At 42.5% G+C, this 18,567-nt stretch overlaps 2 protein-coding genes across 2 annotated transcripts; both read right to left on the bottom strand.

The window, feature by feature from the left end:
• Window positions 1-5,101: 5,101 nt before the first annotated feature.
• LOC134483237 (disks large homolog 5-like) lies at window positions 5,102-9,214 on the bottom strand. The gene is made up of 5 exons (XM_063278526.1): window positions 9,096-9,214; window positions 7,858-8,017; window positions 6,527-6,670; window positions 5,734-5,896; window positions 5,102-5,389 (listed from the first exon to the last, which is right to left on the bottom strand). Exons 1-5 carry the CDS (start codon window positions 9,175-9,177, stop codon window positions 5,360-5,362), a joined length of 579 nt encoding a protein of 192 aa, XP_063134596.1. The 5' UTR covers window positions 9,178-9,214; the 3' UTR covers window positions 5,102-5,359.
• Window positions 9,215-16,113: 6,899 nt separating this feature from the next.
• LOC134483440 (disks large homolog 5-like) lies at window positions 16,114-18,330 on the bottom strand. The gene is made up of 3 exons (XM_063278707.1): window positions 17,911-18,330; window positions 17,115-17,277; window positions 16,114-16,400 (listed from the first exon to the last, which is right to left on the bottom strand). The coding sequence occupies exons 1-3, from the start codon at window positions 18,084-18,086 to the stop codon at window positions 16,371-16,373; spliced, it is 369 nt and encodes a 122-aa protein (XP_063134777.1). The 5' UTR covers window positions 18,087-18,330; the 3' UTR covers window positions 16,114-16,370.
• Between the last annotated feature and the right edge of the window lie 237 nt (window positions 18,331-18,567).

The raw sequence follows: 18,567 nt of genomic DNA, 5'->3' as shown, positions 1-18,567 counted from the left end.
TCACCTCCACTCTCAGTAAGTCAGTTTAATTCCATAAATTGGAAATGAGTCACGTGGAAAATATACTTTCTCAATAAAATCACAGATTTCAAGGTAAAAGGTGAAACATGAACTATCCCACCTAACTTCTGGGCTTGCACAGACCTGCTCTGGAAAAGAAACATGTGGTCACAGCTGCAGTCTGGATTCAATATGGATGCTCTTGAGGGCCTCCCTAAGCTGCATAGATTGAGATAATTATCTTGCTTTCTATCAAAAGAATTCATTATGCCAAGTTGGCCTGTAGAAGGAGGCTAGTCTCTTCTGTATTTTATCAGATGTGCTTAATGTATATAATCATCGATAGTAAGTGAAAGATCTGTTTGGAATTGAAACTGAGTGGTGCTGGAGGATGATCCTGAATGCACAATGAGCAGTGGAGGCACCAGAGCCCGGTGGGGATGCCTAGCAGGCTACCACATTGAGCAGGCACCGCTCAACCACCTGTACATACACATCTCCTGAGATCTCTCTCCTTAATTGAAGGTGATCATGTCCATCTAGTATAGCACATGCCCTGGAAGGACAAAAGCTACCTACAGGAGCTGTGGTGATGACTCACAGGTTAGAGCATCTGCTTCTCTCTCAGAAGAACCATATGGTCCCTAACAATCATCTACAATGGGGAATGCTATTCCCTCTTTTGATCATGAGGGAAATGCACTCAGGAGTGGCCCAGATACATTTGAAAAAAAAAGATCCATTGAGTTAAATGATAAAAATAAATATAATCAGCAACAATAAAAAACACAGCATATGAATGATCAAGTGAAACAGCACCTATAAAAACCTATTTCCCAAAATGACGTTGATGGTCATTATCTTTCTGGTTTAATACTAATGCTGTATTGTAAGAAAAACTGAGGCACATGGTTCTCCATTAGGATTATTCTATATTCCTTTGTGAAAGTTGTCATTTTTTCTGCAGCTCTACAGGCATGAGTGTGTGTTACTCAATATCTGGTGCACACAGTCAATAAGGAATGTGTGTTGTAGACTGATATAGACTAGGATGAGCAGAAGACATGAGAGCATGGATACAGTATGTCAGTGATTACATCATAAAGTGTGTGTCCATAAAAAAAGTCATACACCAAAGACACCATCACCCTGTGTACCCCTTGGTGGCTTTGAATTCACTGGACCATGCAAAGATCCATATCCAGCTGTCAGTTCTAAGTCTACAGGAGGGGAAAGGACCCTTGAATAAGATGGTCTTAAGAGTCAAGAGTTACAAATCAATTTTTATTCATAAGGAATACAATTTACAAAAAACAGGCATAAAATGAACAACTAAAATTGTATAAAAAATGAAAAACAGTAACAAGAATATATAACTATGAAATAACAAAAAGAAAACTTCAATGAAAATCATAACCAAAAACATTTCTTAACAGCATTTTCTTAATGAACATTTAGAAACACAGTTGTAGTGCTGTTTCTCCTCTAGGACATGAGATGTCAAGGCAGTCCCCTCAGTTGTCTCTCAAATGGTGTTGTCGGTATGAGAAAGGAGAAATACCTCAATGAGACAGGCTGGCATACGGATACATAAATTTAGGGTCTCTATACATTGAGGAAATTATCTGAGAAGAAGAATATTCCCCCAAAAAGTTTTGACTGTGAGGATTGTCGTCACAGGGAACTCCTGAGAGAGAAACTCATTCCTCAGGGGGCTGTCTTCCTGGGATCCGTCCTATGCCATGTCTCCTGCAGTTTCTGAGACCTGGGAGGAGAAGGCAGCTATTAAGACACTGATTTGGTGGGGACATGCATACCAGCTGTCAAGTTGCTGCCTTCTGTCCCCTCAGCTGCATTGGACAGACAGCACTGATCTTTTCACTGAAATCATTGCTGCTTTCTATGCAGGATGGGGAACATCACCAGCAACACTCACAGTACTGTGGGAGAACAAGCTGCTCCTCAGACTCTACCAGTGCAAACCAAGAATGGGGAAATGGGGAGAGACCTGATTGGGGTGCAGGAAGAAAGGAGAAGGCCACATGATACCCAGATCAAAGCCAATGACCAGGACTCATTTGCCATTTGCACTTGGTTCTTATCCCTACAAGGTGCTTCCAACCATCACATGACCCCTGTATGACCTTTGTCACACAACCAAGAACTCGTTCAAAACTCTTCATAGCATCCAATCTGTGATAGGGAGATGCAGTCATGTGATATGTTATTCCTCTGTCACCATTTCTGGACTGCAGTTTCAAAAAGGGCAGAGAAGTATAATTGCCCATAATTCAGTTTCTGAAGAGTGGTTAACATCCCAGAATACTTGTGCATAGACAGAGCAATGAATAACTCTATCACATGAGGTGGGTGACTGACTGGGTGTGGGGAGATTAGAAAGGTGATAGGGGAAGCAAAGACGTATCCAATAGGCAAATGGTATCAGACATTGTTAATCTGACTCAGCTGCTTGTTCCTACCACATTTTGCTGGGTCTGGAGGTTGCTGGTCTTCTCCTGTTCGTCTTCATCCTTTGGGTTCAACTCAAACAAATATCGCTGTAACTCCTTGCTCTCCTGCTTCAATGTGACCAACTTCTTCTTCATACATGCCTGGTCCATCAGGAGCCGGCTGTGCAGGTTGCTGGAAACACACTCTGCATAGTAAGATCCTGAAGCCTCTTCCTCCCATTCCAACTGCCAAATCCCACAAACTCCACCAGGACCCAGATACCCATAAAGACTTCATAGAATACATCTCCATACATGTAAGGCTGCTGCACAAACAGCAAAAGGCCAATCCAGGGAAGAATAAATTGTTTCTGTGACCCAAGCCCGAATAAGAGTCCATGTCTGTCCAAAAGAACAAGTGATCTACAACTACCCATGAGAGCCCAATGCATCGGGGCAACATCAATTAGTAGGCGGCAAATAACCTCAAGAGGACAATAGAACCAAGGGAGGTCATGCAAACCATGTGGTCCACACATTGAGCTTTGTTAAACCTGCCCCAATCCCCTGCCCTGCCCTGCCCTGCCCTCACTCAGCTGACAATGTGGACATCTCTAGACAGTCACTGGACAATGGCTGACACACTTGTCTGAAGACTGGAAATGTTTCTCGATCTTGGAGAGGAAAGAAGGACCCTCCAACTACACTGTCCTCTAAGGAAGTTTATTCAGGTGAGGGATGACAGGGACTGTTTTGTCTCACGTCACACATGTCAGTAGAAAGTATCCTAGGTATTGGATGCCGCTGTTAGCATTAACAGAACAAAGCCCATAGTGTTGGGAAGGATAATAAATTATGAGTAGGATTAGAAAACCCCAAGCCTCTTCCAGGTCCTAAGAGAGCAAAAAATACCACCAAACACAGCATTAATGTGATAGGTTGGTTAAATCTAGTTACTAGATTCTAGTGTGATACCTATGACCCTTTTTGTGTCATGCTCAGCTTATAATGACTAGAGGACCTAAGCTTGAGAGTCACCAATGCCTCTCCCTTGCTTCTCCAGCTGCTGAGCATTGAAAAGCCCTAATGAGACAGCATCTGTTTGCAGACATACTGGATTATTCTTCTTCACTTTATCTCTCTGAGTCACCTCCACTCACAGTAAGTCAGTTTAATTCCATAAATTGGAAATGAGTCACGTGGAACATATACTTTCTCAATACAATCACAGATTTCCATGTAAAAGGTGAAACATGAACTGTCCCACCTAAGTTCTGGGCTTGCACAGACCTGCTCTGCAAAAGAAACATGTGGTCACAGCTGCAGTCTGCATTCACTATGGATGCTCTTGAGGACCTCCCTAAACTGCATAGATTAAGATAATTATCTTGCTTTCTATCAAAAGAATTCATTATGCCAAGTTGGCCTGTAGAAGGAGGCTAGTCTCTTCAGTATTTTATCAGATGTGCTTAATGTATATAATCATCGATAGTAAGTGAAAGATCTGTTTGGAATTGAAACTGAGTGATGCTGGAGGATGATGCTGAATGCACAATGAGCAGTGGAGGCACCAGAGCCCGGTGTGGATGCCTAGCAGCCTACCACATTGAGCAGGCACCCCTCAACCACCTGTACATACAAATCTACTGAGATCTCTCTCCTTAATGGGAGGTGATCGTGTCCACCTAGTACAGCACATGCCCTGGAAGGACAAAAGCTACCTACAGGAGCTGTGGTGATGGCTCACAGGTTAGAGCATCTGCTGCTCTCTCAGAAGAACCACATGGACCCTAACAATCATCTACAATGGGGAATGCTATTCCCTCTTTTGGATCATGAGGGAAATGCACTCAGGAGTGGCCCAGACATACATTTGAAAAAAAAAGATCCATTGAGTTAAATGATAAAAATAAATATAATCAGCAACAATAAAAAACACAGCATATGAATGATCAAGTGAAACAGCACCTATAAAAACCTATTTCCCAAAATGACGTTGATGGTCATTATCTTTCTGGTTTAATACTAATGCTGTATTGTAAGAAAAACTGAGGCACATGGTTCTCCATTAGGATTATTCTATATTCCTTTGTGAAAGTTGTCATTTTTTCTGCAGCTCTACAGGCATGAGTGTGTGTTACTCAATATCTGGTGCACACAGTCAATAAGGAATGTGTGTTGTAGACTGATATAGACTAGGATGAGCAGAATACATGAGAGCATGGATACAGTATGTCAGTGATTACATCATAAAGTGTGTGTCCATAAAAAAAGTCACATTATCCACACAAAAGACACTATCACCCTGTGTACCCCTTGGTGGCTTTGAATTCCCTATTTACCCATGCTGCCTGGACCATGCAAAGATCCATATCCAGTTGTCAGATCTAAGTCTACAGGAGTGCAAAGGACCCTTGAATAAGATGGTCTTAAGAGTCAAGAGTTACAAATCAATTTTTATTCATAAGGAATACAATTTACAAAAAACAGGCATAAAATGAACAACTAAAATGGTATAAAAAATGAAAAACAGTAACAAGAATATATAACTATGAAATAACAAAAAGAAAACTTCAATGAAAATCATAACCAAAAACATTTCTTAACAGCATTTTCTTAATGAACATTTAGAAACACAGTTGTAGTGCTGTTTCTCCTCTAGGACAAGACGTCAAGGCTGTCTCCTCAGATGTCTCTCAAATTGTGTTGTCGGTATGAGAAAGGAGAAAGACCTCAACCAGACAGGCTGGCATACGGATACATAAATGTAGGGTCTCTAAACATTGAGGAAATTATCTGAGAAGAAGAATATTCACCCACAAAAAGTCTTTGACTGTGAGGATTGTCGTCACAGGGAACTCCTGAGAGAGAAACTCATTCCTTAGGGGGCTGTCTTCCTGGGATCCGTCCTATGCCATGTCTCCTGCAGTTCCTGAGACCTGGGAGAAGAAGGCAGCTATTAAGACACGGATATGGTGGGGACACGCATACCAGCTGTCAAGTTGCTGCCTTCAGTCATGTGATATGTTATTCCTCTGTCACCATTTCTGGACTGCAGTTTCAAAAAGGGCAGAGAAGTATAATTGCCCATAATTCAGTTTCTGAAAAGTGGTTAATATCCCAGAATACTTGTGCATAGACAGAGCAATGAATAACTCTATCACATGAGGTGGGTGACTGACTGGGTGTGGGGAGATTAGAAAGGTGATAGGGTAAACAAAGATGTATCCAATAGGCAAATGGTATCAGACATTGTTAATCTGACTCAGCTGCTTGTTCCTACCACATTTTGCTGGGTCTGGAGGTTGCTGGTTTTCTCCTGTTCCTCTTCATCATTCGGGTTCAACTCAAACAAATATCGCTGTAACTCCTTGCACTCCTGCTTCAATGTGACCAACTTCTTCTTCATACATGCCTGGTCCATCAGGAGCCGGCTGTGCAGGTTGCTGGAAACACACTCTGCATAGTAAGATCCTGTAGCCTCTTCCTCCCATTCCAACTGCCAAATCCCACAAACTCCACCAGGACCCAGATACCCATAAAGACTTCATAGAATACATCTCCATACATGTAAGGCTGCTCCACAAACAGCAAACGGCCAATCCAGGGAAGAATAAATTGTTTCTGTGACCCAAGCACCTAACAGTCCATGTCTCTCCAAAAGAACAAGGGATCTACAACTATCCATGAAAGCCCAATGCATCGGGGCAACATCAATTAGTAGGCAGTAAACAACCACAAGAGGACAGTAGAACCAAGGGAGGTCATGCTAACCATGTGGTCCACACATTGAGCTTTGTTAAACCTGATATGACCCCAGAGGCCCAGGTCGGCCTAATAACACTCTGATGCCTGAATCAGTATAGTTCTATCCAGAGCCTTCTAAAGATGCATAGACACTGTGGTGATATCTGACAGTCTCTTATGGAACTGAATCTGAGTCCAAAAGACCCACGGCACAGTGATATTTAAACAGCAGAAGTCATGGACCCAGAGCTGCAGGCTCTCCAGTCCAGAACAAAGAGAGGCAGCAATGGATATTCCACAAGTGATGGGCCCTTCTGACCAGTACTTACCGATAGAAGTTAATCTCCTTCTTGAGCTCCTGAAATTTCTCACGATGTTCAATGTTCTTTGTGTCTAAGTTGTGCAGTAATGAAATGACCTCTTTCTCCTTTATCTTCAAGTTTTCATAAAATGGATTTGGCCTGAAGTAGGGGCTGGCCCCAGGAAGATAGAACCCAATGAACATCGAGGTTTAGGACTATATGAACTCAGTCTGTGTCCTGTACTACCCCAGCCCTGGAAGGACACTTTCTGAATTCTACATATTTGGATCTTCTTCAGCTTCAGAAACTTGGAATTGTGTGCCCAGGACAACAGAAGCTAAGCACCCAGATAAAGGGTTCCCTGGCTCACTTTTTTCAATCAGGAGGGCTGGATCTACATTCAAACCTGTTATGCTGTCAAGAGCCTAGGCCACAGAGCTTACCCAACCACACACACACACACACAAACACACACACACACACACATCCAGAAACCTCTGATTTCATTTTTCCTGTTTTGACAAGTGGAATGCTACAAGCCGAATAACTAATATTCTAGAGGCAGACAGTACACATAATTCTGGAGATAAGACCAGATATTGCCACAAACTTATATTCTGCCCAAGGCATACAAGTGTATAGACAAATGTGACCACACAGGCAAAGAACTGTACTGTTGAAAGTGGGGCTTCCAAAATAAAGCACTTACACCTCCATGAAACTATTATACAGGTATATCCTGAGGTCAAAAAACAGACCCCTAAATTCCAAGGGACAGGGGACATAGAAACATATAAAAGTTGTACATATGCATGCAGACCTGTGAACACACAGACACACAAACTGGGACACACCCACAAGAAAAGAAAAGTAAACAGACTCAGAGAATGAGAAAGAGAGACAAATATGGAAAGAGCACAATGAGAATCAGTAGAAATGTATGCACCATTACTGTCTCAGTGTTTAAGGCACACAGACAAGAAGGAACAGGCCTGAGCCTCAGGCCTTCTAGTTAAGCATGGAGATGAACAATGTGGGACCTGTTACCTAAGGGTGCTGCCATGAGATGATAGCGTTCAGTCACCTTCCTAGCAAGTACAAACACTGTCCACAAACTCACAGCACCTAGAACCTTGCAAACTGCCACCTGTCAAGGGCTTTCCAATTGTACACTGGGAACTCATGCTCCAGTGACGTTATCCCTGAATTCTTCACTCAGATCACAAGTTCAGATTTTCAACAGGTGGAATCAGAGAGTCCATTTCCAAACTCACTCCTCACTAAGGGTCAGGTTCTGAATCTCCTCTCTATGGGAGATGAGGTTTAGAACAAGGTCGTTTGTTTGGAGCAATGCATACCTCTTGCTCATGGATCCACCTGTCACATAAAGGAGGCGATCTGTCAGCTCATTTCTCTCCTTGGTAGTTAGCTCCAGTTCTCTATTCAGCCTCTCCTCTTCCTCGTTGGCCTGCACCTTGTTTAGGACATTTTCAGGGGATGACGTCTGTCTGCAGGCCTCTGTAGGTAGAATAACACAAGTGAACCCACATGGGGCGAATGCATAGAGCATACACAGACCACAGTGAGGTCCAAACAGGAGAACATGCTTGGAAGCCAGTGTCACTGCAAGGAGTTTGGTCTATGTGTAAGAGGCATCCTAAGTGGATCACAGTTCCCCCACTACTATATAGAGACCAAGAGATGTAAGCAGCCAGGTGTTCCCTATGCCCGCCCACACAGGCTTACAAGTACCAGAGAGATGCCTTCTCCAGGATTATTATCAGGTACGCAGGCTACAACCTGGTTTCAGGACCCTCACCCCTCTGGTTTCAGAAGTCAGATCATCAATTCAGCATCCACAATGACTTGATTGATCAGGGATACTCAGATATCCTACACTGTTACTCTCATCCAATAACTTTGCATTAAAAATTCATGTAGGGGGAGGACATGGTCAACAGACTTATTAATTCCCCCTACTGAAATGACAAATGCCCCAGAAGTGCCAGTAGGTTACAGGCTCTTTCTCTACCTGCCCCATATAGTTGGCTACTGTAGAAAAATATCTGCCACACAGAACCTCTAATGTATGAAGGTAAGATTGGCCCCGTCAGCCAGAGGTATTCAGAGGAGTTCTAAGAATATAAGGTCATGGCCAGGAGCACAATTCTCTCCCTCTTACTACTGTCAGATAGTCACTGAATTGAAAGAAGCAATGAAAGTGAAGTACATTGATGCCCTGTTTAATTCAGAAAAGTTATACCCTCCATGACTTATGGTCATTATACTTATGGTGTTATTATATCAATTTAACATAATGATTGCACTGTAAAAGTAAAGACTAGAAGTTCACCCAATAATAGCATAGGCTTTGCCATATCCTCCATGTGGTTATGGAGAAACTAATGATGTGAAAACCTTGACTTTCAGGAATTGTGATAATCATGGAATTCAATATCTGTGGAGATGTTCCAGTGGTTGTGGCCCATTGCTATAAAGGACAGGTGAAGGCCCCCACACTCACTCCTGACAGGAAGCTCAACATACACTGCCCAGAACTTACTCCACATTCCCCATGTCCTGTGTCCATCATTACCTTTAGGTTTCGTTTGCTTCACTCTAGACTCTTCTCGATCAACATCAACTCTCCCAAAGCGCCTACAAAGACGGGCAAACATGTCTGTGGATATATCCTTTGGACACTAAGAGAAAAAGAAGGGAATTGGTTGTCACAACGATACTGGTGACATCACAGAGATTCCAAGGTCTCTCTAGGAGACAATAGAATGTCCACGAAGGGACGGCTGATGTCATGGATAACAGACTTTGCCTCCCTGCTAATGTTCTCCCTGTACTGAGCAAAAGCTTATGGACCCTTTTCAGGGGACTTCCCTGTGGCATAGCCACTGAGCACCACATGCTTCCAAAGCCAAATTTGGCTCTAGGCTTGATTGGAAAAACCTAAGTCATTGCTATGTATCTAAATGAGTGCTTCCTCCCCAATCCCTGCACAGAAATGTTTCATCCTACCTCAAATTCTCCTCAGTCAGCAATATTACCCATTAAAGATTACTGAGAAATCACACCAGTTCCTATAAGTAGCCAAAGAGGTCTCCTGTCTCATCATGTGCAGGTGCATGAAATCACACCCAGAAATAGCCTGTAGGGTAGGTTGCAATGTGGGTGTGTGTTATAGGTACAACCTGAAGCTTTGTGCTTAACATTTGACAGTTGCCACCAGATTCCTTAGGAGAAAGAATTGCATTCATTATGGTCCTGGCAACAATGTGGTGATCTGTTAGCAGAGGAAACTGAAATATTGGATCCACCAGTGAATGCACCCTCAGGCTGAGTGTGGGGCTCTCCTCTTTGCACTTAAGTTACCAAAGTAGGATTGCTTACAGGCCTCTCTAAGCTATAACGTGTGATTTCATCTGAAAAATAAAATAGTCAGCAAATGTGGGGGGGGGATGCAGCCAAAGGAGTAGGACAAGCCTAGAGACATAACTCAGTGGACAGAGTAAGAAACAAGCATCTTCACTCCTGTTTCATGGATCACCCCACAAAACACAAAAGCATCTATCCTACTAAAAAAAAAAACCAGTTATTTTAATGAATGCATACACTAATACTGTTTACAGTATTAGTGGCAAAGCTCAGATTTTGGGGGCAGATCCATGACTTGAACTATCTTCCTGACAACATATAAAGCAATAAATAAATAAATAAATAAATAAATAAATAAATAAATAAGAAAAAAACACAAAAATAAAAAACACAAAAAGCACAAGCCTCTCATGTGAAGTTACAGAAGAGTGATCCAGTGGTCACTTCTGACCAGGCCATTTTAGCTATGACAGTGCATAGTGACCCTAATTTGATGGGTCCTATATAAAGCTTTGTGCAATATTGTCATTTTAACAAACCTCATCCAGAACATACATAACGACACAGGATATGATTGCCATGTCCTTGCTGTGTATCAAGTTATTTTTCTGTGTCCTTGATTGTCAGGCATATTACAGCAACAATCTGAGATGGCTGGTAGACTTGGAAGAAAGTGGATATGAAAGATCTCCGTTAGATATCAGTACAGCCATTTCTTAAGCATGAGAATCTTTTAAGCTGGCCCTCCTTTAGCCCCTAGACGTTAGACAATAGACCAGAAAGTACAGAAAGCACATTCCCACCCACTCTCTAGGATGCTGCCTGACCATAAGAACAGAGGGTATAGAACATATTTACTGCAGGGCAATTACAAGACAGGAAACATCTCTGGGAAGCTGACTGACCACTATAGAAGTGAGATATCCTTGGTACTGAATGCAGCTGTGCTATAGGCTGACATCGCTATAGCCTTGTCCTGGGAACTCCAGAAGGGAAACACCTGCAAAGACAGATATCCTTGGTCCTTGTCCTGGGAACCCCAGGATAAGAAAATATATATCAAGTCAGACGTCCTTCCTACTGAAATAGCTACACTGATGTGGTTACGGCCTTATCCCAGGACGAGAAACATCTGCCTAGGTATTCTTGGCACCGAAATAGTTGAGCTAATGAAACTGTGTGATCGTAAATGACTGTTTAAACTGTACATTTCTGTTGTTCGAGGCTCCTCACATCCCTCCTGCGTGTGGACCATGTCGAGCCCCAGTGCATTGGTATCCCAAAGTAAACCTCTTGTTTTTACATCAAGACTGAGTCCTGTGTGTTCATGGGGTGGTGATTGTCCTCAGGACTGGAGCGAGAGTCTCCTCTGTCTGAGGGTCTTTCAGATAAAGCTATAGTTGTGGGTTACACACCTCAATTCTCTTTGGCTAATGCTGTCCTCACAGTCCTTGGAGGCCCCTTTGTAAGACTACCTGTTGGAAAGTAGAAGCAGCTTTATTTGAGCTCAAAGTGAACCTGACGAGCAGCGTAGAGAACAAGATGGGGTAATTGAGAACCTGTCTAAAACCAGCACAGAAACCCACCCTTCATTCAAAGTATTATCTACCAATTCTTGAATTTTTACCATTCTCTGCCAACCAGTCTTTCATTCAGGAAAGGTAGAAAAAAATCTGGAAATGATCTTTGTATTCTAAGGACCTTGATCTGTCTTTCCTTAGGTCCACGTTAAGAACAAATGAAATGGGTATCACCATCTGAACAACTTAGTATCACCTACTCAGCATTTCTAGCCTAATACTGTGCCTATGGCAATCTCAAGCTTCCCTGAGTGTTGCTGCCCCAGCAAGAAGAATGAAGAACTGAGGTCAAACCCCAGTGAACCTTTCATGGGTTAGAAGAAAGCCATCAGAGATACTGCACTTCTTTGTCCTTAGATTAAATCAAGATGATACAACATGAATCTATTGGGCTATTCAACTATACATCTTCCTCACAACCCCACCTATCTGAGTTCATTGCTTGGCAGAATTCATGCCCCACCATCCTAGATATTTCTTGATTCATTGCTGCCAAGGGCCAGGTTTCCTGAGTTTTGTTTTTTATAAAATTGGGTGTAGTCAATCATAGTTGCCCTCTGTAAGAAATGACAAATATCTATAATAACAGACCACACTGTACTTGTGTATACAAGTACAGTAGTGGAAAATTCAGCATAACTGAGGAGTGGGAAATCACCACTGTGTCCTGGCCTTTCTCTGCCCATATCACAGCTCACAGGCGGCTGGGGCAAACCTTGAGTTCCTCTGTAGAAACAGAGTGAGGTTGAATGGACACTGAGCAGGCAGAGCAACACAGCTGAGGCAACTCAATTCCAGCAACAAATGCATTATTTGTTTCCCATCTTAACAGCTCCTTTTGAGGACTTGTCCCCACACCTAGCTTAAACACAGCAATTTTCATACATGCCAGCCTGCTATTTCATATTGTTGCTGTAATACGCCTCCACATCATAGATTTCAAAAAATATATACCTAACACTGAGAAGGGTGATGCTTGTCAACAGCTAGTGCGTTGGGGGCCCAGGTACGGTCACAAATAACCAGGACACAGGGGATGCAGAGCAAAGGCAGATGCAACTGCATGCAGCTACAAGCTTATTAACCCTTATATAGGCATGAATATGCATTACCTCACATTCCCTTTTGGCAAGATATAATAAGGTCGTTATTCCCATGATACCAGGAACGACTGAGGCAAGACTAGGCAAAGAAGTGAGAGTAAGCTAAGGCTTCTCCTTAAAATATCTGTATAGCAAATCACCCCTCTTCCTAGTATCACAATCTACTTGTCATAACCCAGAGAGCATGAGAGCTGCTTCCACAAAAAACAGACACAGTACAGCATAGTGTAAGGTAAAGTGAGAAAAACATTTCCTTCTCAAGGGCAGCGTTCCAGCCCCTGCTTGCATCTCTCAGCCATCTTTCCTTGATCCTGTCTGGGAAGTGTATCTCAGTGACTCCACAATTTCTCTCTTTGTCCTTTTGTTTTAAAAGTAACACTTTCTATAACATAGCTAATTGTCCTTGAAGGGGTTTAATCATGCAAAAAGAAAGCAATATAATATATAATGTATGCAACCTTTAATGAGTATATCTATTTTCTTAGGGGTATTATTCAGATACCTTCCCAGATCTGGATTTAACTTTGGTAATTGTTATCTGTCTACAAAATCAACAATATCGAATAAATATTCCAGTTTTCTGGCGTAAAGTCCTCGGGAGTAAGAACTAATGATTTTGGAATTTGCTCGGTGTCTATTCTTATGTCCCTCATTTCATTTCTGATTTTTAATTCATGTATTGTCTCTCTTGTGCATTGTTAGTTTGAGGAAGGGGTTGTCTCTCTTGTGGATCTTCTCAAAAAAAAAAAAGAGGAAGAAAAGAAAAAGACAGCTCTTGCTTTCCTTGACTTTGTATTTTTCTCTTTGTTTCTAAAGGCTTGATTTCAACCCTGAGTTTACTCCTTTCATCAGATCCTACCAGACTCTCTATGGGATGAGGCTTTGCCTCACTTGGTAACAGCAGCATGGAAAAAATGAAGCTTCTGCTGATCTCTGTTGTGGTGTTGCACATCACAATCTCACCGAAAACCATGCATAGCCTGGTTTTAGGCTCTATTAAAGCAGCCCATTATTTCAGTGTTACCTGCAAGGTGCCATGGAACGGTAGTAACATAATTCTGCATGCACATCGACAGGTTTCTCCACGGTCTTCTGGGTCATTTGATAATAATTTATAGTGAGTTCATGGATGAACACACACACACACACACACACACACACTTTACTTACATGGTGCATATTCTTTGCACACCAAAAATAAAGTGAGCATTACTGAAAATGCACCAATAGTGCAATCGATGGAGGGAGCTGTGGGGAAGCTGGGGCTTAGAGTTACTTAAAAGACCCGATGCAGATTCTCCTTCTATTGGAGGAGAAACTTGATAGACAATGGGGATCTTTATTTTCTTTCTCTAGAGCACACAGGACTAGGGTGGTAGCTAGGGCTTTGAGTGTATTCGGCAAGTACTGTAGCACTGAATTAAATCCTAGGGCTGGAACCCTATTAATCGTCTACAACAATTACAGGGCAGGCTGGATGACGACACTCAGCTGACAATGTGGACATCTCAAGACAGTCACTGGACAATGGCTGACACACTTGTCTGGAGACTGGAAATGTTTCTCGATCTTGGAGAGGAAAGAAGGACCCTCCAACTACACAGTCCTCTAAGGAAGTTTATTCAGGTGAGGGATGACAGGGACTGTTTTGTCTCATGTCACAAATGTCAGTAGAAAATATCCTAGGTATTGGATGGCGCTGTTAGCATTAACAGAACAAAGCACATAGTGTTGGGAAGGATAATAAATTATGAGTAGGATTAGAAAACCCCAAGCCTCTTCCAGGTCCTAAGAGGGCCCAAAATACCACCAAACACAGCATTAATGTGATAGGTTGGTTAAATCTTGTTACTAGATTCTAGTGTGATACCTATGACGTTTTTTGTGTCATGCTCAGCTTATAATGACTAGAGGACCTCAGCTTGAGAGTCACCAATGCCTCTCCCTTGCTTCTCCAGCTGCTGAGCATTGAAAAGCCCTAATGAGACAGCATCTGTTTGCAGACATACTGGATAGGTCTTCTGCACTTTATCTCTCTGAGTCACCTCCACTCTCAGTAAGTCAGTTTAATTCCATAAATTGGAAATGAGTCACGTGGAACATATACTTTCTCAATACAATCACAGATTTCCATGTAAAAGGTGAAACATGAACTGTCCCACCTAAGCTCTGGGATTGCACAGACGTGCTCTGGAAAAGAAACATGTGGTCACAGCTGCAGTCTGCATTCACTATGGGTGGTCTTGAGGTCCTCCCTGACCTGCATAGATTAAGATAATTATCTTGCTTTCTATCAAAAGAATTCATTATGTCAAGTTGGCCTGTAGAAGGAGGCTAGTCTCTTCTGTATTTCATCAGATGTGCTTAATGTATATAATCATCGATAGTAAGTGAAAGATCTGTTTGGAATTGAAACTGAGTGATGCTGGAGGATGATCCTGAATGCACAATGAGCAGTGGAGGCACCAGAGCCCGGTGTGGATGCCTAGCAGGCTACCACATTGAGCAGCGACCGCTTAACCACCTGTACATACACATCTCCTGAGATCTCTCTCCTTAATTGAAGGTGATCGTGTCCACCTAGTACAGCACATGCCCTGGAAGGACAAAAGCTACCTACAGGAGCTGTGGTGATGACTCCCAGGTTAGAGCATCTGCTGCTCTCTCAGAAGAACCACATGGTCCCTAACAATCATCTACAATGGGGAATGCTATTCCCTCTTTTGGATCATGAGGGAAATGCACTCAGGAGTGGCCCAGACATACATTTGAAAAAAAAAGATCCATTGAGTTAAATGATAAAAATAAATATAATCAGCAACAATAAAAAACACAGCATATGAATGATCAAGTGAAACAGCACCTATAAAAACCTATTTCCCAAAATGACGTTGATGGTCATTATCTTTGTGGTTTAATACTAATGCTGTATTGTAAGAAAAACCGAGGCACATGGTTCTCGATTAGGATTATTCTATATTCCTTTGTGAAAGTTGTCATTTTTTCTGCAGCTCTACAGGCATGAGTGTGTGTTACTCAATATCTGGTGCACACAGTCAATAAGGAATGTGTGTTGTAGACTGATATAGACTAGGATGAGCAGAATACATGACAGCATGGATACAGTATGTCAGTGATTACATCATAAAGTGTGTGTCCATAAAAAAAGTCACATTATCCACACAAAAGACACCATCACCCTGTGTACCCCTTGGTGGCTTTGAATTCCCTATTTACCTATGCTGCCTGGACCATGCAATGATCTATATCCAGCTGTCAGTTCTAAGTCTACAGGAGTGGAAAGGACCCTTGAATAAGATGGTCTTAAGAGTCAAGAGTTACAAATCAATTTTTATTCATAAGGAATACAATTTACAAAAAACAGGCATAAAATGAACAACTAAAATGGTATAAAAATGAAAAACAGTAACAAGAATATATAACTATGAAATAACAAAAAGAAAACTTCAATGAAAATCATAACCAAAAACATTTCTTAACAGCATTTTCTTAATGAACATTTAGAAACACAGTTGTAGTGCTGTTTCTCCTCTAGGACAAGACGTCAAGGCAGTCCCCTCAGTTGTCTCTCAAATGGTGTTGTCGGTATGAGAAAGGAGAAAGACCTCAACCAGACAGGCTGGCATACGGATACATAAATGTAGGGTCTCTATACATTGAGGAAATTATCTGAGAAGAAGAATATTCCCCCAAAAAGTCTTTGACTGTGAGGATTGTCGTCACAGGGAACTCCTGAGAGAGAAACTCATTCCTCAGGGGGCTGTCTTCCTGGGATCAGTCCTATTCCATGTCTCCTGCAGTTCCTGAGACCTGGGAGAAGAAGGCAGCTATTAAGACACTGATTTGGTGGGGACACGCATACCAGCTGTCAAGTTGCTGCCTTCTTTCCCCTCAGCTGCATTGGACAGACAGCACTGATCTTTTCACTGAAATCATTGCTGATATCTATGCAGGATGGGGAACATCACCAGCAACCCTCACAGTACTGTGGGAGAACAAGCTGCTCCTCAGAATCTACCAGTGCAAACCAAGAATAGGGAAATGGGGAGAGACCTAATTGGGGTGCAGGAAGAAAGGAGAAGGCCACATGATACCCAGATCAAAGCCAATGACCAGGACTCATTTGCCATTTGCACTTGGTTCTTATCCCTACAAGGTGCTTCCAACCATCACATGACCCCTGTATGACCTTTGTCACATGACCAAGAACTCGTTCAAACTCTTCATAGCATCCAATCTGTGATAGGGAGATGCAGTCATGTGATGTGTTATTCCTCTGTCACCATTTCTGGACTGCAGTTTCAAAAAGGGCAGAGAAGTATAATTGCCCATAATTCAGCTTCTGAAAAGTGGTTAACATCCCAGAATACTTGTGCATAGACAGAGCAATGAATAACTCTATCACATGAGATGGGTGACTGATTGGGTGTGGGGAGATTAGAAAGATGATAGGGGAAGCAAAGATGTATCCAATAGGCAAATGGTATCAGACATTGTTAATCTGACTCAGCTGCTTGTTCCTACCACATTTTGCTGGGTCTGGAGGTTGCTGGTCATCTCCTGTTCTTCTTCATCATTCGGGTTCAACTCAAACAAATATCGCTGTAACTCCTTGCACTCCTGCTTCAATGTGACCAACTTCTTCTTCATACATGCCTGGTCCATCAGGAGCCAGCTGTGCAGGTTGCTGGAAACACACTCTGCATAGTAAGATCCTGAGGCCTCTTCCTCCCATTCCAACTGCCAAATCCCACAAACTCCACCAGGACCCAGATACCCATAAAGACTTCATAGAATACATCTCCATACATGTAAGGCTGCTGCACAAACAGCAAACGGCCAATCCAGGGAAGAATAAATTGTTTCTGTGACCCAAGCACCAATAAGAGTCCATGTCTCTCCAAAAGAACAAGGGATCTACAACTATCCATGAAAGCCCAATGCACCGGGGCAACATCAATTAGTAGGCAGTAAACAATCACAAGAGGACAGTAGAACCAAGAGAAGGTCATGCTAACCATGTGGTCCACACATTGAGCTTTGTTAAACCTGGTATGACCCCAGAGGCCCAGGTCGGCCTAATAACACTCTGATGCCTGAATCAGTATAGTTCTATCCAGAGCCTTCTAAAGATGCATAGACACTGTGGTGATGAGTCACAGTCTCTTATGGAACTGAAACTGAGTCCAAAAGACCCACGACACAGTGATATTTAAACAGCAGAAGACATGGACCCAGAGCTGCAGGCTCTCCAGTCCGGAACAAAGAGAGGCAGCAATGGATATTCCACAAGTGATGGGCCCTTCTGACCAGTACTTACCAATAGAAGTTAATCTCCTTCTTGAGCTCCTGAAATTTCTCACGATGTTCAATGTTCTTTGTGTCTAAGTTGTGCAGTAATGACATGACCTCTTTCTCCTTTATCTTCAAGTTTTCATAAAATGGATTTGGCCTGAAGTAGGGGCTGGCCCCAGGAAGATAGAACCCAATGAACATCGAGGTTTAGGATTATATGAACTCAGGCTGTGTCCTGTACTACCCCAGCCCTGGAAGGACACTTTCTGAATTCTACATATTTGGATCTTCTTCAGCTTCAGAAACTTGGAATTGTGTGCCCAGGACAACAGAAGCTAAGCACCCAGATAAAGGGTTCCCTGGCTCACTTTTTTCAATCAGGAGGGCTGGATCTGCATTCAAACCTGTTATGCTGTCAAGAGCCTAGGCCAAAGAGCTTACCCAACCACACACACACACACACAGACACACACACACACACACACACACACACACATACATCCAGAAACCTCTGATTTCATTTTTCCTATTTTGACAAGTGGAATGCTACAAGCCGAATAACTAATATTCTAGAGGCAGACAGTACACATAACTCTGGAGATGAGACCAGATATTGCCACAAACTTATAATCTGCTCAAGGCATACAAATGTATAGACAAATGTGACTACACAGGCAAAGAA

Source organism: Rattus norvegicus, chromosome 19 (genome assembly GCF_036323735.1).
Source record: "Rattus norvegicus strain BN/NHsdMcwi chromosome 19, GRCr8, whole genome shotgun sequence".
NCBI lineage: Eukaryota > Metazoa > Chordata > Mammalia > Rodentia > Muridae > Rattus > Rattus norvegicus.
Note: the sequence above shows the minus strand (reverse complement) of the source record. Positions and strands in the feature narration are given on the sequence as shown.